Below are 22,826 nucleotides of genomic sequence, written 5' to 3' on the forward strand. Positions count from 1 at the left end.
GATACCACTTGTTGAGAAAAGCGACACCGAATTATAGCAAACCGCTAGTAATAATTGAAATAGCAACAATAAAGAGACACCGAGATTTAACGTGGAAAACCCCAATAGGGTAAAAACCACGGGCAAGGAAAGAAACGTTTCACTAATAAGAATAATAGGAATTACACTTCTCTCTAATTACAAGGATAAGCACTAATCTTTATATCTCTTGTAATTAGGAGATTAATACTCACTAACTCTCTATTTAACTCTTTTAATATACAAGTAATCTTGTAATTTTGGGATGAATAAAATGAACCATCTCATACCTCTATTTATAGTAAATGAGATTGAGGTTGGTAAGTCTAAAATGAAATTAAATTAATATATCATATGGCAGGCACCAACCAAAATATTAGGTAAGTATTTGCCAACTTTGACTAGCATTTCCAGTTGTTAATCACATTTAGTTCACCAACCATATTTTTGAATATTCAACAAATGGTGGAAATTGAATTAAGTAGAAGAATTATACCGCCCACGAGATTGAAATTGAAGGAAGGTTATAGCTGATGACTTTAAGACTTGTTGTAGCGGTTGCAATTGGGGGCGTGAGATATCCTAGGTGGCAAGCAAGCAACACCAATTTATGGTGTATTGGAGCATTGTTTGGGGCATTGTTGGAGCATTGCTTGGATATGCGTTGCTCTGCAACGGAAGAAGCAACGACATTGTTGCTTAGTTTTTATTTTTTATTTAATTTAAAAATATTATTTTTATCTTTTTTTAATATTTAACCCAATTATATATTTACACATCGTCACAATACTCCTAACCCACACCATAAACCCACACCACCACTACTTCACACAAACAACTCACACGTTCTAGTCATCAAAAAGCAACTCACGCCCACAACCACTACAAATAGCCTGATAGGACCTGCAGAATTATACTCACCCTACAACAGCTAGAGTGATAAGTTTATAGAAAAGTTTTCTGAATTTTAAGGTCATTCAAATAATACTACTATTGAATGTCCTATACTATCTTTGAAAGCCCTAGGGTTACGTCTTCCGGAGGAGTTGAAATTGAAATAAATCGAAAAAGGATACTGCAGTTTTGCACTGGTTACTTGTGAATTAGATGAGTTTTGCACCGAATAAACCATCAAACAGTTAAAATAAGTTCACGATCATAGTTACAAAGAAGCGTATGCGTGTAGCTTGTACTTCAACCTTTTCATATTTATAGAGAGAAAAATAGTGTATTATGTATATTTCAATTCAATAGAAATTCACAGAATTTTCATAAAATAAGTAGTGATTATCTATCTTTCAATAGAAATTCACAGAAATTTCGTAATTTTGAGATATGAAATCGTACAATAATTTTTGAGAAAATTGGATTAATGGTCTGGTTTACATGAAAAGGGGTAAATGGTCTCTGATGTTCATTTTCGAGGTTCATGGTCCTTGTAGTTTACACAGGCGATTTTACCCATCACGTGTTTGGCATGTGATTACACTTGACGGATGAAATAAACGTCCGTCAGAAATTGGAACCATTTACACCGGCTGTGTAAACTACAAGGACCACGAACCTCGAAAATGAATATCAGGGACCATTTACCCCTTTTCATGTAAACCACATGAACCATCATAATTTTTTAAGGGTTGTGTTAGTTTATTTTTTTTAGCTATTTAAGCTCATGTATGTCAACTAATTTTGAAGTTTTTATTTAGTTTAGAAGCTGATTATATTCTATATTTGTATAAATTACTCCTTGGTAATTACTCCCTCAGTCTCATAAAAAAATGTCCTATTTGAATTTTTGTTAAATTTAAAGTATTAATCAATTGTCTAATTTGCCCTTCATTTAATATTCTTATAAAGATTAAGTAATAAATTAATTGTTTATTAATGTTAAATTTCTAATAATAAAAGATATATAATTGAAACTTTAATGATTTTTTTATTATTATTTAAAGTAAGGAATAATTTGTAGGACAAACAAAAATAATAAAGTGAACTGTTTTTATAGGACGGAATGGGTTCTCCGTAATATTTCTAGAAATTATTTTTATGGGGTTTAGAACGTATGTAATTATTATTGTAGACTTATTTTTTTTAACGGCAATTTTTTTAATATCAGTAGATCATTTATTTCAACGACCCTTATCATTTGCACGCAACACACGTTCGGGTGGAAACCCGAACCCGATCGACGGTACTCGGGAACACATCCATTCGGGCAATGTTCCCGGTAGAGGTCCGTGAACAAATCCGGTAAAACCTCCCATAGAGTCAATATATACCACTATTAAACGAAAATCATGTCATCCCTAAGGATCGAACCCATGACATCTCCCTATCCCATAACACAAAGCACATGGGGTTAAACTTTGGTTAATTTGCTTTCTTAAAATCATTTCGGTTAACTTGCTTCCCTAAATTTAGATTGTAAATGTGTGTATATATGTGAGAACTTTTTTAGTGTGAGAACTCTAGGAACTCCAAATACACTAAAATTCGAGCAAAAAAAGTGGCGGACGAGCAAAAAAAATGAAATTCGAGCAAAAATCAAAAATAAAGACGAACAAAAAATTCATAGTCGAGCAAAGAATTTTTTTTTTCGAATTTTAAAAATGTAGAACACATTTTTGTTCGACTATAATGTGTTCTTAGAAATGTAGAACACATTTTTGTTCGAATTTCACAAGTTTTGTTCACCAGCAACTTTTTTGTTCGTCCGCCTTTTTTTTGTTCGAATTTCAAAAATGTAGAACACATTTTTGTTCGACTATCATGTGTTCTACATTTTTTTGTTCGAATTTCAAAAATATAGAACACATTTTTGTTCGAATTTTACAATTTTTTTAGCCCGCCTTTTTTTTGTTGTTCGAATTTCCCCATTTTTGCTCGAATTCCTTTTTTTTTGCTCGCCCGCGACTTTTTTTGCTCGAATTTCAGTGTATTTTGGTGTTTTTTGGAGTTCTCAGAGTTCTTACACAAAAAAAGTTCTCATAGTGTGTAGTATATTCTCTTGTTGGTTGTCGAATGTCTTGGATGATCTTCATGTACATTCAGTTGTAAAGTTTCAATTATTTATAAATTGCTTGCCTTCTTTTTTAAGAAAAAAAAAACTTTGGTTATCATTTTTCTTTATACTTTTGTTATCTTTAAATATTCATTTGGCGTTGCTTTTAAAATTACACTTTTTATTATCTTTATCATTCAGTTTGCATTGCTTTAAAAATCAAACTTTTTGTTATCTTTCAACATTCACTTTGTATTTTGTACAACTATCTTTGAACATTCAGTTTGCATTGCTTTAAAAATGATATTTTTAGGAAAATGCTAATGACAACCCTAAATGTTGTCATTAAAAAATTTAGACATGTATATTTTCATTGTACATTTTGAATAACTACCTAATTCCATGAAAAAAACTACCATCTAACTTACAAATGTAACACTTTTTTGCATTAAAAGACTTCTTAATAACAACTCTAAGGGTTGTCATTAGCATTTCCCATATTTTTATTATCTTTATCATTCACTTAGCATTGTTTTACAGAACACACTTTTTATATCTTTGAACACTCACTTTGCATTGCTTTAAAATCACACTTGTGCAACACTATCTTTGAACATTCACTTTGCATTGCTAAAAAAGTACGGAGTATATTTTTTATTATATTTGATAGTTCAGTTTGCATTGCTTTACGAATCACACTTTTTATTATCTTTGAACATTCACTTTGCATTGCTTTAATAATCAAGCTTTACAATCCAACAATGACACTTATTCACGTTGCATTGCTTTAATAATCAGACTTGTACAATCCAACAATGACACTTTTCTACGGTTATTCTGACAAGTTTTTTTTATCGATAACTTTTAATAATTTCTATAAGTATTGAAAATGTTACTAATTCTTTGTCTCAGGGACTTCTAATTTAACGGGACGGCACTGATAATTTATGTCGATAATTTATAAGCAGTTTATGAGAAATTTATCGAACAATATAATGTATAATTCGCTGATTCATACACATTATATGTGAATGGTTTTACATGGATGATCATCAATAACCATTTGGACACGTATTAAGACTTTTCAGAATCCTTGATATCTATATCGAAGATAATAATAGTATCTCTCTTTGGAAGATTTTTAAAGTTCAAACTCAAACTATTTGCATATTATTATAAGAAGAAAAATAACATCTCACAAATACCTCTTCAACAACTCTCAACTTAACGATCACGAGCTTGCGAAAGTTATTTATATATATAGAAAATATAACCACATTTCATCCACAGTGGAGAGCTTGTAAGCATCTCGCACGCGACATAAACCCTTTTTTTTTTTTTTTTATCTTTCCGCACTCCGCACTATCGGCGCCAAAATCTTAAAAAGCCTCTAGTGTCATTTACGCCTCACAAACGATTGAAAGGGTAACTTGTCTATCTTTGCAGCAAGTATGAAATCATTTTCTGTAAGCCCACCTGTACAAGTAAAGATAACGTTTAGGCATCAACAGGTTACAATATAGATTGTAGCAAATAATTTCAGGGAATTACAAGTCACTTAAATTTCATAAAACAAATAAATTAGTTGGTACCTATAAGACACCTATCCCTATTTAAAAAAAGTTGATAAAAGTTTTCTGATCACTGATTTGTACATAAAAAATGCATGCTCATAAAAAAGTTGATAGTTGTTTTGGGCAAATACGGCTCTATTGAGTCGACAACAATCGTCAATTTATTGGCGACTTGACTGACTCTTAGAGCCTAAATTAAATTCCAGGCAGGAGTTAAAACCCATGGAAATTTGATTCTACCATTTTCATGGCGTCTAATTATTTTTATTTTATTATTTTTATTTCTTTTTAAACTTTTTCCTACTTAAAGGCCGGAGGTCCTCTCGGAAGCAATCTCTTTATCCGTCGAATAGAGAGAGGGATGACTTTCTCTACTTTTGAGAGTGTTTCACTCTGGGTGAAGAAATGACTTGTCCTTATTCTCGGATAGGGGAAGGATTGTCTACATCTCACCTCCCCCATACACCACTTATGTGGTATTGGGTTTTGTTGTTGTTGTTGTTGTTGAGTTGTTTTGGGCAAATGACAAATAAGGGTAATGTACGATCCAGTCAAGTCGATACATTATTTATTACTAGTTCGAATTCAGTTTTCTAATCCTATTATTGTGCTAGATAACACGTTAAAGTTCAATTACCTATGTCATGCTTAAGGATCTTACATATTTTTTAAATTTATCCATTCATTAAACCTGTCTCTACTCTCTACAATGATTTACAGCAAACAAAACAACCTCTTTGTGAAATAAAAGAAACGTCCATCTTATATAGTTAATAATTCTTACCACAAGCATGTGTCCATATCTCGACTGTCACATTGTTCCATCCGACAAGATGAAGATCTGGATGATGACCTGTATTCAAACCATATCAGCCATTTACTTCGACAAAAACGACGCGAAGTGATGAATAATGATTAAACACCAGTCCTACAGCGATTGTAATTGTTCACATCCGATAACATTTCTCTCATTTCTTTTATTTTTATTTGGTCAACTATTTATAGTTTGTATTGATAACCAGTGGCGGAAATACTAAGGGTCAGGCGGGAGGCGGGGGCAGTCGCCCCCAGTGAATTTGCAATTTTTCAGTGTAAAAATTTTGTATTTTTCGATTTTGCCCCCAGTGAAATTTTTTTTGCCCCAAAGCCTCCATGTTTTGCTCCAAAAGCTTAGATTTTGCCCCAAAATCTCCAAATTTTGCCCAAAAACCTTCATATTTTGCTCAAAAACCTCCGTATTTTGTCCAAAAACCTCTATATTTTACCCAAAAAGTTGCTACGTTTTTAAAAAAAAATTCGCGCCGGGTGAAATTTTTATTTATTTTCGCCACTGTTGATAACTGAAAGGGGTTTTAAAAGAAAGCTTAAGCAGTCTATTTACGGAGTAACATGTTCTAAAATCAAGTAAAATTGTGGATCATGAACAATACTCATCTTAATCTAGTTTACAATATATGCTCATAATTTAATAAATAAACAATACTAATTACTAATATCAATAAAAGCTACCATATTCTCGAAATCATCTCAAAAGCAAGAAAACATCCCAAGAAAAATAATAAAGGCATCTGATGTTAATTTGTACACATATGTCTTTCAGCTATTGTACTTGTATCAATTATCTTAACCAATTATCTGTAATACCCTAAAAAAGTTTGTAACACATAAGTAACACCGTGTGCACACACATAAACATGTACAGTGAGTATATACTTTTGTTGTAGTTTCATGCAATGCTCAGATATATAAACAAGACAAGAAAAGAAACCTTCAGCTTCAGCCAAATCACCGATAAGCTTAAAGAAGTCCAAGCCATTAACGAAATTCTTAACTTTCCATTTCCGGCGAAGCTTCATTACACCACCATCATTTAGCAATTCCCATTCAGGCACCTAAATCAAAATGAAACTTCAATTATTATTTTTACTGAAAAAAAATAATCTGATTTAGCTACTAAACAAACCTTAGCTTTCAACAAATTGGCAGTCCCATCTTTCATTGGACTCAAATCCTTCCTGTTGCATGGTACACATTTCTGAAGCGACAGATCTGTAAAAAAAAAAAAAAAAAAAAAAAAACCTTGAGAAAGGTTCATATGACTATGAAACTGAGGTGTATGCCTAATACATGTGCCTAAAGATATGCCTAATACTATGAAAATGTGCCTAAATTGTAGATGAAAATGTTAAAAATGAATGAAGAAGCATACTTTTGGGCATTTTTAGGTCTGTTTTAGCACTGCTCTATGATTATATGAATCAATTGTTTTTCTTGTTTTTAAAAACATAAACAACAGCAATATATCAATGAAATAACAAAGAGAAAAGATACATAGCAAATTAGAAACAGCAAAAAGCAGCAGCAACATAGCAATGAAATTATCTGCAAAAATAAACTCATTGCTTATCATGTTTACATCGAACATGTTTAGTCTGGTTCAGTAGGTAGTTTATGCCTTTTAGGTGCGCGATAAATAATTTACATGGACAACACTAGAGTTTAAAAAAAGCATGACCAACATAGCAGTATGTTGTGAACTTAAGAGAACAGTTAATAACTTCAATTAGTTGACATTTTACTGGAGTGTCATGATAAGATTGACTTTGCATCATTATTACTTTACGACTAAAAAACTAAAGGGCGTACGTTATGAAACATAGAAAAATCTTAGAGATTAACATCATGATAAGGGTTCTTTTCGTTCTAGAGGATTAGCAAATATTAACTACTAAACAAGGTGTATTTGTATCGTCAAATATGTGAGGCCAGGAAGACGAGGTATCATCATGGAGATAAAACATTCAAGCGCACCTTTGCTGCTACAGAATGTCCTAAACCCATTCATAATTGCTGCTCTATGTACTGAAACGTCCACAACATTCGGTAGTAGTACACGATTACTTGAACTGTACACAAAAAAGATTCTTACTTTAAAGAAGTGATTAAAGGACTACATTTTGTCTTGGCAAGAAAAAGAATATATTAGTCACACACACACAAAAAAAATAATAATAAAAATAAAAATACTGAACCAAGCCTAACCCCTAGGACAGTTCCTTATGTAGACCAGTATGGTTGAGCAAAAAAGAAAACTACACACATATTCCTGAACCGAAAATCAACCTACTTAGCAAAGTCTGAAACTAATATACAACAACCAAAATGCCTTTGTGGCATCTTATCATCAACTTTATTCAAATAATCTAATCTTCTCACTTTCCACAACTTAAGAATCAGAATATGAGATATTTAAATCAATCGACTACATTCTAATGGCGGAGTGCGGGCACAATCAAAATTTACACCTTATTCATAGTTCTTTCTTTCCGAAAATCTTTTCGTTCCTTTTCTACCATATTTAGTAGACTGAGGCTGCTCAAACAAATCTTTGAGTTACATTCCATGTAGATCTATTACAGTGCTTCATTGGCATACTTAATATAGTTGCAACAAAAACTTTGATGATAAATTCCAATTTGGCTAAAATTTTTAACCTGAACCAAATGAATTTCGGTAATTGCATCAAAAAACAAGTGTGCAAGTGAATCCCTGCAGCTCTGACATAACAGCTTCTATTTCTGATTTGATTTCATGCAAAAAGAATACTATCTTAAGTTTGCAACATACCTTTGAAATTTCATCCCTATGGGAGAAGACCTTATTAGCAAATCAAAGATGGGTCGACTATATATCATGGCCACCTCAATGATATATGAACTTATCATTATGTTAAATCTGATTTCTAAGTGCCATATTGATCACCAATATAAATCATAGTAAAGAGATAAGGAAACATGAGATTACATTGTCTTAATCCCTTTGCCTTTTTTATAAAAACACATAGTGAGAATGAAATGTTGGTAATGGTGATTATTATCCCAAAGATCTGTCATTGCAAGCAGTGAATGTGGAGGAAGACACACATGAGACTGCCAAACCAATCATCACAGACCAAAAATTGCCTAAAAGTTTTAGTAGTGATGCCAGGAAAGTTTTAGTAGTTGAAAAGATTATAATGGCAATGAGAATCCAGATTCAACATCAAAAGAACAAATGGTAAGTGCGATCAATCATCACCGTTGCACCACTTTGCCTTTTTTATAAAAACACATAGTGAGAATGAAATGTTGGTAATGGTGATTATTATCCCAAAGATCTGTCATTGCAAGCAGTGAATGTGGAGGAAGACACACATGAGACTGCCAAACCAATCATCACAGACCTAAAATTGCCTAAAAGTTTTAGTAGTGATGCCAGGAAAGTTTTAGTAGTTGAAAAGATTATAATGGCAATGAGAATCCAGATTCAACATCAAAAGAACAAATGGTAAGTGCGATCAATCATCACCGTTGCACCACCACGTGTGAATATATTCCATATACCAGAACCTAAGGCATCATATGGTTCTTGATGGAAATAAGAAACAGTTGTTCTACGTAAGGGTTATACATGAAATGGTTTTCAGTTGACGATGAGGAGATTTACCAGTCAGAAAGCCAGCCTTTCACAAAAATTGATGAGGTTGAACGGAGATAAAGCTTAATCTGGACTGGGGTATAATCCGGTCTACAACTACAAGAGACTATTGTTTTAGAGCAATGTGTCGACCTATGGGTGTACTTTATCACAAGTATTTTATTGCGATAATTTTGTGGGTTGACTAATGTATCATAAATTAAGTTGTAAGTTACGAGGGACAAAAGTAGTTTCGGGTCAACCCAGACCAACCATTTTTGATCCGTTCTAAAATTGACAACTAGCCTCATTTTTGAGATGTTAACCAACATACCTATCTTTGCAATAACATCTCAATGATAAAGTACATCCATTTTCGAAAACAGTTAACTCTCTAGTAGTTGCAGACATGATGATCAGGTCGAAATTAAGTTCGTACCTTCGTTCAATCTCGTCAATATTTGCTAAAAATTGGCTTTTCAAAGGGTAAATCTTTTCGTCATCAAATGAAAGTTATTTCAAGTATAACCTTTATGTAGAACAACCCTATCTTCTTTCCATCAAGAACAATATAAAGCCTTCAAATTATATAAGAAATAAATTCACAGTGTGATGGTGGCCACGGTGATGATCAATCACCCTTATACTTACTTCACCTTTGGTGATGAATCTAAATTATCATCACCATTATCATCATGATCTTTTTCAACTATTAAAATTTTGTTGACACCATTACGTGTGTCATCTTCAACATTCACTACTTACAAAAACTAAAATTCGTAACGGGATACAGGACAAGAAGAGGACATGAATTTCATATCTGATCTACAAGAAATAGAAAAAGATTGGACAATGTGACTTTAGTGAGACCATCACATCAAGAACCTATTGAAACCATATAATTACATTAGCATCACCAACCACATAGCTGGTTAGTTTTCCATTCTTCACAAGAAGATGTCGATCTTTTCGCTCGATGATTTATCTAAAATATGACCTCACTTGAACTTCGTTCGCAATTTACTTACAATTAGACGAGGACATACTGAACACTATCTTGTTCCCTGTACCTCATGTAATGTACATAGAAAACCATAACACCCCTAGCCAAACCAACCTTTGATGTGTTGTAAAGTATGGATGTCCATTCTAACATGGATTGCCAAACAAAAATGCCAACTTTTCTTAGAGTAATTGTATTCCATTTTGTCTCCATCGTGTTACTTGTTAAAACAAGAACTTTTTGATCACCAAATCCTTGAGACATTTAACCGATAAACTTCTTTTAGCATCCAAAAGCTATCTCTATTTATCCCTAATATTCAAGTTATGAAAAATATTTTGAACAATAACCAACAATCGTTGTAACTCGACAATTGTCCCTGTTATCTATTGAAAAACTAATATGAGATGTAATTTTCTTTCGATCCAGAAGTACCCATCGGATTAATTTGAAGGTTTGTCCATAGTTGTTACTGAAATTTCACCACTATGGCTTAAGTAGCAAGACTAACAAGTCAATAGCAAATGAAAGATCTTTATACAAAAAAAAAAAAAAAATAGCAAATGAAAGATGAGTTAACCTAATTGTGACCACACCAATAGAATATGAACCTACCGTTAATCCATTATGCTAGTTTGTCTTCTAAGCAACAAATTTAACACCTCCAGACATCAAAAGTAGGATATAAGGGGATATTGTATTACCTTGTCATAATCCCTCATCCCTTTAACGAAGCCATGTAATACACCATTTAAACATATTAAGTCAACTTCATATCATGACTACACCAATGGTATATAAACTTACCATTAAACTAATACGCTAGTTAGTATTCTAAGAATCAAATTGAACACCTCCAGAATCAAAGTTAGGATATGAGAAGACAATGTATTGCCTTGTCTTAATCGCTGTGTCTTTTAAAGAAGCCATATAATACACCATTTACACATATTGAGAATGAGGTGTTGGTAGCATAGCCCATGATCCACTTCATGTGAGTCACAATATTTTTTATAAACTCCTGATTGACATTATAAATAGCTTTTTGAATATGTATCTTATAACACATTTTCTAACACTATCTATCTGGTCAAAACCTCTCACAAGTTCTTGAGTAACCAACAATCTATCACGATTTACTCACAAGAATAAATGATTTTAACAGGTGGAAATGGCTTTAACTATGTAAGTAACCCCCTTACTCAGACATTTATACAAGCTATAGGTCTAAAATCTATTACCTTAGAAGAAGTTGACTGAAATTTTGGACACTAAAGTTATTAGACTGGAACCATTTACTTCACCTTGCAATTTCCATTCTTGAAATATCGTCTACTCCATAACATAAAACCATACTAAAAAACCAAAAAAAAAAAAAAAAAAAAAGAACTTTTGGAAACATACAAGTGTATCCATCACAACATGCAGATTGACTTTTTCAGTCAATTCCACATTGATAATTGGCCATATCATACAAGAAGACTGATACTCAGACACTTGTTTAACAAACAGACATAATAATAAGATCTATAACAAGATTTCACCAAAAAATCTTCAAAAAAAATACAACAAATTGAGTATCCACTTATTAGCAAGATTAAAACACAAGGGGGAAAATAGATACAAAATTAACAACATCATTCAGGGCTAGTCATTTGAAGAAAAAAAAAATCAATATAAAGACAGATCAACGAAAATGGAAAATGAAATAAAAAGAAGAAATATACCGTCCATGGGATTGGAGGAAGGTTATAGCTGATGACTTTAATTGCACCTGCAGGATTTATTTATTCAAAATCAAAAAGAAATTAATCAAAACTAAAACGAAAATAAAAATAGAAGAGGAAAAGGAAAAGGAAATAATGATAAATTAATTATTAATAAACGTAAACGATAAGAATAACAATAACAATATAATAATTACATACACAAAAGAGAGGACGAAGAAGACGAGAGGAAAGCATAGATGCGTCTTGTCTTTAATTTCGTACGGCGCTACTCACCGAGTTTGACGACGAATATTTTTTAGACAAAATTTTGCCGGGGGTCCCTGTGTATACCTCAAATTGTGTCGGGGTTCAAATGTTTTTTTTTTTTTGAACTTTAGGGGTCCTCGTAGTATACAAAACTTATGTGGGGAGTCCAAAATGTTAGATTCAAGTGTTAAGATCCGTTAGTGATGTCACATGTGTTTCACGTGAGGGTATAATGGTCATGAACCGTTTGTTAACCCTAATCAACTTCCCTCCAAGATGTATAATCCCAAACTTAATCTAGCCACCATCTACTATTGTTCAAAACCCAAACCCTAATCGTTTTCTTCAATTCAAACACATAACACAATGGAATCCGACACTGAAGGTGAACAAAATGTGTATGATGAAGCTTCACTACATGAATTTGATCCTTTCTTTGATATACCAATCAATTCAATAACAAATACAGATAAGAAAAATGATAATGGAAAGGATGATGATTTAATAGTGGATGAAGATGTAGTTATTGAAGAATATATTGTGGATATGTCCAATTTCAACTATGGTGAAGATCACGAACCTGTACAAAAATCAAAAAAACAGGAACTTGTACTCAAATCAAAGGAATTGGTTGAATTAGATATAGTAGACAATGAAGACTTTGAAAGTGGTGATGAGCTCGATGATACCATTGAAGGCAGTAGAAAAAGAAAGCTTAGAGAGATTCAGAAGCAAGAAAAGGCCAAAGGAGTAAGTCAAACTGCTTTCTATGTTGGACAAACGTTTGCAAGTGCATATGAGGTAAAAGAATACATTAAATTGCATTCAATAGAGACTAGGAGAAAGATTGTATTTATAAAAAATGATTTGACAAGGGTAAGGGCTGGTTGTGAAGGGTTGGTTGCTAATTTTGTTAATGGTAATCTAGTGGAAAGGAGTAGTGGTTTAATATTGAGTAAACAAGTGGTTGTTGGACACAGTGGGCAAGCATTGAATAAACAACAAGTTGTTGGTCAATTATTTAAAGGTAAAGGTAAAGAAAAGGAATCCTATTCCCACATAGTACAAGGAGATAAAAAAGAGAAAAGAAAAAAGAGGAAGTTAAATATTGAATGTCCATGGGTATTGCATGTTTCAAAAGAGTTAAACAAAGAGACATGGCGTGTAAAAACATTTGAGGGAAAACATGAGTGTCTTGAAACAAGAGAAAATAAGCATTGCACCTATAATTTCTTGTCTACAAAGTTGGTTGATCAACTCTCTTCCAACCCAAAAATACCAACAAAAGCTGTAAAGGCTCAGCTTGAATCATCACTGGGATTGGAAGTGCCAAGAACCAAAGCTTATCAAGCACTAAAAAAGGCAACAGAAACTGTTAGAGGGTGTTTTATAAACCAGTATGCAGATATTAGAGACTATGGGTTAGAGTTGATTAAGTGCAATCCAGATACAACAGTAAAAATTTTAACTGACCAGTGTGATCCCAATTTAACTACTAGAGTGTTTAAGAGAATATATATATGTCTGGGTCCTTTGAAGCATGGGTTTAGGGCTATGGGAAGAGAACTACTTGGACTGGATGGGGCACACATGAAACCACCTGCATTTGGGCACATCTTGACTGCAGTAGGAGTGGATTCAAATAGTGGTATATATCCAGTGGCCTATGCAATTGTGGAATCAGAATGTTACAACTCATAGAGTTGGTTCTTGGAATGTTTGGGTCATGATATAGGGTTAAATGAGGAATCAAACTTTACTTTCATTAGTGACAGACAAAAGGTTTGTTTCACTTATATGAACTGTTTTCTTAAGTTTTATGTCAATTGTTTTATTAATTTATTATATGTTATAATCAGGGTCTGCTTGAAGCTGTTAAAAGAATGTATCCAAATGCTGAGCACAGGTTTTGTTTAAGGCATATTCATGAAAATATGAAAACAAAAGGTTTCAATGGTACAGCTTATAAACAGCACTTATGGAAGTGTGCAAGTGCCACCACTGTTCAATATTTTGAAAAGGCAATGCTTGACTTGAAAGATTTCAGTTTGGATGCACGCACTTATTTATCTAAGATACCTCCAACAGCTTGGGCAAAGAGTCACTTTTCTGGTAATTATACTATTAATTATACATGTTAAATAAATGTTAAATAAATAAATGTTACAAGAATGATAATACTTGTACTTTGCTCACTTTTCTGTTAATTATACAGGAAGGGCAAAGTGTGATGTTTTGTTGAATAACATGTGTGAGGTTCTAAATAGATGGTTGCTTGAAGCTAGAGACAAACCTATAATCACTGCCTTAGAATATGTGAGAGAGTATTTAATGAAAAGAATAGTAAATGTCATTCATCATATTGGTAAAAGTAATGGGCCACTAACCCCAAATGCAACCAAGCAATTTCAGTCAACTAAGAATGATGCTAATAAGTGCACAGTCCTTTGGAGTGGTAGTAATCTTTATCAAGTTAATGGACTTCATGGTGGCCAATGTGTAGTTGATATAGATGGAAGAAAGTGTTCATGTAGGAAGTGGGAGATAACAGGGATGCCTTGTAAGCATGTTGTAGCAGTATTTTAGAACATGACAGCATTTTCAAAGGTTGTTGGTCCAGTTGAGAGATGGTTTGATCCTATCTACCACTTAGACACCTGGAAAAGATGCTATACTTACACCATTAATCCAACTACTGAAAGAATGATGTGGCCTAAATCAAGTGTGCCTACTACACTCCTACCACCAAAATTTAAACCTTCAACTAGGAGACCTAAAAAAAACAGAATAAAGGGTTTTCATGAAGATGAAAGCATTAACAATGATGGTAAACTGTCCAGAAAGGGAAAAAGCTTGACATGTGGTAAATGTGGAATATATGGGCATAACAAAAGGGGTTGTACTAATGATGCTAGTGGAAGTCAAGGTCAAGGTCAAACTGGCAGTTAGTGGAAGTCAATTGCAGTCAAGCTTAAAGTTAAGAGGAAGTCAAATTGGCAGTTAGTGGAAGTCAAAGGCAGTCAAGATTAAAGTCTTTTGGAAAGTCAAACTGGCAGCTAGTCTTTTCGATGTTAATTTTCTTTTTTATTTTGATGTATGTTAGTGTCTTTTGGATGTTAGACTTTTGGCTAATGTATGTCTTTTGATAAATGTATGTTTAGTACATTTTGAAACAAGGTCAACTTGTGTTTTGTAATGTACTAATGCTCTTAAGGAGCTTTATTGTGTTTAATGTTATGTATGATTCAAGTTAATGTGTTTCTAGTTGGCTGTTTATGCACTCATTCAATACTCATTCAATACACCAATGCATTCAACACACAGTTGTTTCTGCACTGCTAATTATATTGTTTCTGCACTGCTAAAACTCATTCAATACACCAAGCTAGAACACTCAACACAAGTTAAGGAGCTTTATTATGCACTACTAATTATATTGTTTCTGCACTAATTCAATACACCAATGCATTCAACACACAGTTGTTTCTGCATTACAAAATTGAACATTCAATACACCATTTCATTAAACTTCAAAAAGATTCATTACATTACAAATTCGACCATTACTTCAAAAAGATTCATTCATTACTGCACTAAATGATTCACTAAACTACTTGGAAACCATAACATAAACAAAGAATAAAATCCAACTACAAATGGCTAAAAACTTTCACTTTGCTGCATCACCTTCTGCTTTGAGAGTTCTAGCTTCCGATACAACATTCAAAGGTGGATCAATCCATTCAAAAAACCTACAATCATATAGCTATGAAAAAACAAATTATTTGGGTGAAAGAAAAAAGCAACATTTACCATCAATTTCAAATTAAATTGAGCAATTATACCTGATTAGAGCACCTATAAAAATGCCTTTGAGGGTTTGCTAGTGTGTTAGATAGTTTCATGACTGCACGTCTCCCACAATAGCAATTTACCATGTTGAATTTTAGTGGAATTCGATTTCTGCTGTTTATTCAATTTAGGGTTTACAGGGATTTGGGGAAAAAGAGTGACGATGTGGGTTGTTTAATAAGTGAAGAATCCATTGCACATATGACCATTATACCCTCACGTGAAACACATGTGACATCACTAACGGATCTTAACACTTGAATCTAACATTTTGGACTCCCCACACAAGTTTTGTATACTACGAGGACCCCTAAAGTTCAAAAAAAACATTTGGACCCCCGACACAATTTGAGGTATACCACAGGGACCCCCGGCAAAATTTTGTCTATTTTTTAATATAAAATAAATAATTACAATATAAAATAAGATTTCTGTAAACTTTTATTTAGTTTTAAAATAGTTTTGGCTGAGAAATTTGCTTCGAACTCCCAAGAAAAATGATAAACGTTAAACCATACCACAAATAATATAATTTCTTTTTTATAATTCAGACATGTCATGAATAATATTATTGTCAAAATTATAAATGGAAAGTCGATATTAAAAAATGAATAATTATACGTTGTAATTAATTAAAGAGAGTTTACAAACCTAATTATGGTAATCTTAAACGTAGCCCTAAGGACTACGTTTAACATTGTCCAATACGGATGTTTTTTCTATATAATGACCCGTGGATTACGAAAAACTGCTATTTTAAATTTTTTTAATAGAAAATACCATTTAAATTATATATGACACCACTAAATTTAACTGAAGTATCCGATATCTCTTTTTGAATTTATAGTTTTTCCTTTAAAATGTATAGGACACCACTATATTTAACTAGTAGGACCCAATATTTTTCAAACTTGTAGTTTTTTGAAAGTAAACAACCACTAAGATAACATTCATATATTATTAGTACTGAAAAAAAAATTAGGACCTCATTGAGTTTACATCCTGTAATCGGCACTGCTCAAAGCTCAACATAAAATGCACAGAAATTTTGACCTTGTAATTTTCAGGAAGAAATCGATCAATCACATCGTTAAATTTGAATACGTAAACGTACCTATACAATATCCTTCTAGATACTAAAGACGATGAACCATTAATTGAACTGAAATTAAACCGGATATATGAATGTTGTGAAATTATGACTTGCCAATGTTTACTAACACATTTTAACTTTAGAAGTTTATTATCTAGGAGGTAATTAGAATGTAGGATAAGGGTAGCGTTAATGATGAACCAGTCGTTGTTGACACCTGAATGACATCATTGAGATGGTATTGAATGGTTTGTAGTGACCCGAACTTTTCCATGATTATTCCATGATTATATATTAAATGAAAACTATATTTGCATGATTAAATGTTTCCAACATGTTAAGTAATCAAACTTGTTAAGACTTGATTATTTGAAATGAGTTTCATGTAGACAATTGACCACCCAAGTTGACCGGCGATTCACGAACGTTAAAACTTGTAAAAATGACATGATGATATATATATGGACATATATATGGTTAACATGAGATTATGATTGGTAAGTATCTCACTAAGTATATTAACAATGCGTGATATACATAAAAAAATGAGATTATTGAATTAAGAAACTCGAAACGATATATATAACGATTATCGTTATAACAACGTCTTACTAAATACATATGAATCATATTAAGATATAGATACACTATGTTTAACATTATAAAATGATAATTAAGTATACCATTAAGTGTGTTAACATTGAACTACATATGTAAAAACAAGACTACTAACTTAAGGATTTCGAAACGAGGCATATATGTAACGATTATCGTTGTAACGACATTTTAATGTATATATATCATATTAAGATATATTCATACATCATAATATCATTATAACGTAATAATTTAACATCTCATTAGATATAATAAACAATGGGTTAACAACATTAGATGAGATCGTTAACTTAAAGGTTTCAAAACAACACTTACATGTAACGACTAACGATGACTTAACGGCACAGTTAAAATGTATATACATGTAGTGTATTAAGATGCATTTGTACACTTTTGAAAGACTTCAAGACACATATCAAAGTACTTTTACTTAACAAAAATGTTTACAGTTACATCCTCATTCATTTTCATCAACAATTCTACTCGTATGCACCCGTATTCGTACTCGTACAATACACAGCTTCTAGATGTATATACTATTGGTATATACACTTCAATGATCAGCTCCTTAGTAGCCCATGTGAGTCATTAAACATGTGGGAACTATTATTTGGCAACTAGCATGAAATATCTCACAAAATTACAAAAAATATTATAAATCATTCATGAATTATTTACATGAAAACAAACTTACACATCCTTTATATATAATCCATATACCAACGACCAAAAACACCTACAAATACTTTCATTCTTTAATTTTCTTCATCTAATTGATCTCTCTCAAGTTCTATCTTCAAGTTCTAAGTGTTCTTCATAAATTCTATAAGTTCTAGTTTCATAAAATTAAAAAATACTCTTAAGTTTACAAGTCTACTTCCAAGCTTTCTAATCCATTTCAAGTGATCATCCAATCTCAAGAAATCTTTCTTATTTACAGTAAGATATCTTTCTAATTCAAGGTAATACTCATATTCAAACTTTGGTTCAATTTCTATAACTATAACAATCTTATTTCGAGTGATAATCTTACTTGAACTTGTTTTCGTGTCATGATTCTACTTCAAGAACTTTCAAGCCATCCAAGAATCCTTTGAAGCTAGATAAATTTTTGTCACTTTTAGTAGGTTTACCTACTAAACTTGAGGTTGTAATGATGTTCATAACATCATTCGATTCATATATATAAAACTATCTTATTCGAAAATTTGAACATGTAATCACTAGAACATAGTTTAGTTAATTCTAAACTTGTTCGCAAATAAATTTAATCCTTATAACTTGAATTTTAAAATCAACTAAACACATGTTATATATCTATATGATATGCTAACTTAATGATTTAAAACCTGGAAACACGAAAAACACCGTAAAACCGGACATATGCCGTTGTAGTAACACCGCGGGCTGTTTTGGGTTTGATAATTAAAAACTATGATAAACTTTGATTTAAAAGTTGTTCTTCTGGAAAAATGATTTTTCTTATGAACATGAAACTATATCCAAAAATCATGGTTAAACTCAAAGTGGAAGTATGGTTTTCAAAATGGTCATCAAGATGTCGTTCTTTCGACGGAAATGACTACCTCTTTAAAAAATGACTTGTAACCTGTATTTCCTACTATAAACTTATATTGTTTCTGTTTAGATTCATAAACTTAAGTTCAATATGAAACCATAGCAACTTGAATCACTCAAAACGGATTTGAAACGAAGAAATGACGGGTAAAACAAAATTGAATAAATTTGCTAGTTTTAGCTATGAAAATTTTGTAACAAATCTAGACTAAACATATCCTAACTAATTTATATTGTATTATACATATTATGAAATCTTGGGATACCATAGACACGTATACAATGTTTTTACATATCATATCGACCCATCTATATATATATTTCGGAACAACCATAGACACTCTATATGCAATAATGTTTGAGTTAGCTATACAGGGTTGAGGTTGATTCCAAAATAATATATATACATTGAGTTGTGATCGAGTCTGAGACTTGTAGACACTGGGTCGTGGATTGATTCGAGATAATATATATTGCTTTATTTCTGTACATCTAACTGTGGACAACTAGTTGTAGGTTACTAACGAGGACTGCTGACTTAACAAACTCAAATCATTAAAACGTAATAAAAATGTTGTAAATATATTTTGAACATACTTTGATATATATGTACATATTTTTTATAGGTTTGTGAATCGACCAGTGGCCAAGTCTTATTTCCAACGAAGGAAAAATCTGTGAAAGTGAGTTATAGTCCCACTTTTAAAATCTAATATTTTTGGGATGAGAATACACGCAGCTTTATAAATATTTTACAAAATAGACACAAGTATGCGAAACTACATTCTATGGTTGGATTATTAAACTGAATATTGCCCTTTCAAGTCTGGTAGCATAAGAATTAGGGAAATGACCCCTAATTGACGCGAATCCTAAAGATAGATTTATGGGTCTAACAAACCCCATTCTGGAATTTAGAATGCTTTAATACTTCGATTTATATGGTGATTGTGATTGCCAATTTATGACATACTTACGAGTATGCGGAGAATATTCTATATGGCAAAAGTCTCTTATAAACCAAGACATTCTTGGAACGTTCTTCGAATGTCTTACAAACTGATTTCGCCGTAAATAGTTGTGCCGAAGAATTCTGACCGACTCTAGACAAGATTTCATCAATTATGTCTCCGGGTAGGTCTCTTAAAATATTGGGTTGTCTATCCATTTTGTGTTTTTATACTGTAAAATAGACAAGATTTAGATTCATAAAAAAAAATACTTATTAATACAAGCAATTTTTACATATATCATAAAGCATAAGCACGCTATATTACATATATTACACCACACGAATACAACTATCTTATTCCGACTCGCTCGTTTCTTCTTCTTTGGTTTTGGTTCGTTTTGCCAAGTTTCTAGGGATATATGATGTTCCCCTAATACGAGCTGTCGTTTTCCACAATGGTTTAGAAAAACCTGGTGGTTTAGAGGTTCCCGGGTCATTGTTACAACTTAAGGGCTTCGGAGGTTGACGATACATATAAAGTTCATCGGGGTTGGAATTAGATTTCTCTATTTTTATGCCCTTTCCCTTATTATTTTCTTTTGCCTTTTTAAATTCAGTTGGGGTAATTTCTATAACATCATCGGAATTCTCGTCGGAATCCGATTCATCGGAGAATTGGTAATCCTCCCAATATTTTGCTTCCTTGGCGGAAACACCATTGACCATAATTAACCTTGGTCGGTTGGTTGAGGATTTTCTTTTACTTAACCGTTTTATTATTTCCCCCACTGGTTCTATTTCCTCCTCCGGTTCCTCCTCTTCCGGTTCTGATTCTTCTTCCGGTTCTGATTCTTCTTCCGGTTCTTCTTTGGGAACTTGTGAATCAGTCCAATATATATTCGACTCTTCATTATTATTAGGTGAGTCAATGTGATTTGTGCTAGAGGTAGACATCTATCACACAATATCCAACATGTTAAGAGATTAATATATCACATAATATATACATGTTAATAATATATAGTTTCCAACAAAAATGTTAAGCAATCATTTTTAAAGAAAACACGGTCGAAGTCCAGACTCACTAATGCATCCTAACAAACTCGATAAGACACACTAATGCAAATTTTCTGGTTCTCTAAGACCAACGCTCGGATACCAACTGAAATGTCCCGTTCTTATTAATTAAAAACGTTCCATATTAATTGATTTCGTTGCGAGGTTTTGACCTCTATATGAGACGTTTTTCAAAGACTGCATTCATTTTTAAAACAAACCATAACCTTTATTTCATAAATAAAGGTTTAAAAAGCTTTACGTAGATTATCAAATAATGATAATCTAAAATATCCTGTTTACACACGACCATTACATAATGGTTTACAATACAAATATGTTACATCGAAATCAGTTTCTTGAATGCAGTTTTTACACAATATCATACAAACATGGACTCCAAATCTTGTCCTTATTTTAGTATGCAATAGCGGAAGCTCTTAGTATTCACCTGAGAATAAACATGCTTTAAACGTCAACAAAAATGTTGGTGAGTTATAGGTTTAACCTATATATATCAAATCGTAACAATAGACCACAAGATTTCATATTTCAATACACATCCCATACATAGAGATAAAAATCATTCATATGGTGAACACCTGGTAACCGACATTAACAAGATGCATATATAAGAATATCCCCATCATTCCGGGACACCCTTCGGATATGATATAAATTTCGAAGTACTAAAGCATCCGGTACTTTGGATGGGGTTTGTTAGGCCCAATAGATCTATCTTTAGGATTCGCGTCAATTAGGGTGTATGTTCCCTAATTCTTAGATTATCAGACTTAATAAAAAGGGACATATTCGATTTCGATAATTCAACCATAGAATGTAGTTTCACGTACTTGTGTCTATTTTGTAAATCATTTATAAAACCTGCATGTATTCTCATCCCAAAAATATTAGATTTTAAAAGTGGGACTATAACTCACTTTCACATATTTTTACTTCGTCGGAAAGTAAGACTTGGCCACTGGTTGATTCACGAACCTATAACAATATATACATATATATCAAAGTATGTTCAAAATATATTTACAACACTTTTAATATATTTTGATGTTTTAAGTTTATTAAGTCAGCTGTCCTCGTTAGTACCTACAACTAGTTGTCCACAGTTAGATGTACAGAAATAAATCGATAAATATTATCTTGAATCAATCCACGACCCAGTGTATACGTATCTCAGTATTGATCACAACTCAAACTATATATATTTTGGAATCAACCTCAACCCTGTATAGCTAACTCCAACATTCACATATAGAGTGTCTATGGTTGTTCCGAAATATATATAGATGTGTCGACATGATAGGTCGAAACATTGTATACGTGTCTATGGTATCTCAAGATTACATAATATACAATACAAGTTGATTAAGTTATGGTTGGAATAGATTTGTTACCAATTTTCACGTAGCTAAAATGAGAAAAATTATCCAATCTTGTTTTACCCATAACTTCTTCATTTTAAATCCGTTTTGAGTGAATCAAATTGCTATGGTTTCATATTGAACTCTATTTTATGAATCTAAACATAAAAAGTATAGGTTTATAGTAGGAAAAATAAGTTACAAGTCGTTTTTGTAAAGGTAGTCATTTCAGTCGAAAGAACGACGTCTAGATGACCATTTTAGAAAA

General features: G+C 32.3%; 1 protein-coding gene across 2 annotated transcripts; it reads right to left on the bottom strand.

The window, feature by feature from the left end:
- Positions 1-4,031: 4,031 nt before the first annotated feature.
- LOC139843880 (pterin-4-alpha-carbinolamine dehydratase 2, mitochondrial) lies at positions 4,032-11,929 on the bottom strand. 2 transcript variants are annotated; one of them, XM_071834054.1, is made up of 6 exons: positions 11,779-11,926; positions 7,405-7,499; positions 6,557-6,642; positions 6,362-6,485; positions 5,378-5,446; positions 4,034-4,495 (listed from the first exon to the last, which is right to left on the bottom strand). In XM_071834054.1, the coding sequence occupies exons 2-6, from the start codon at positions 7,436-7,438 to the stop codon at positions 4,416-4,418; spliced, it is 393 nt and encodes a 130-aa protein (XP_071690155.1). In that variant the 5' UTR covers positions 7,439-7,499; positions 11,779-11,926; the 3' UTR covers positions 4,034-4,415. The 2 variants fall into 2 exon arrangements, with proteins under 2 accessions (XP_071690156.1, XP_071690155.1); XM_071834055.1 differs by lacking the exon at positions 7,405-7,499 and having other exon boundaries at positions 4,032-4,495; positions 11,779-11,929.
- Between the last annotated feature and the right edge of the window lie 10,897 nt (positions 11,930-22,826).

Source organism: Rutidosis leptorrhynchoides, chromosome 4 (assembly GCF_046630445.1).
Source record: "Rutidosis leptorrhynchoides isolate AG116_Rl617_1_P2 chromosome 4, CSIRO_AGI_Rlap_v1, whole genome shotgun sequence".
NCBI classification, from domain to species: Eukaryota; Viridiplantae; Streptophyta; class Magnoliopsida; order Asterales; family Asteraceae; genus Rutidosis; species Rutidosis leptorrhynchoides.

What these genes read in the sequence shown, in the direction of transcription:
- LOC139843880 (XM_071834054.1), bottom strand. Translation starts at nt 7,438, where the DNA reads ATGAATGGGTTTAGGACATTCTGTAGCAGCAAAG. An exon ending in CCAATTTGTTGAAAGCTAAG is followed by an intron (nt 6,486 to 6,556) that starts GTTTGTTTAGTA and finishes ATTTTGATTTAG; the next exon opens with GTGCCTGAATGGGAATTGCT. An exon ending in TGATTTGGCTGAAGCTGAAG is followed by an intron (nt 5,447 to 6,361) that starts GTTTCTTTTCTT and finishes GTTTGAATACAG; the next exon opens with GTCATCATCCAGATCTTCAT.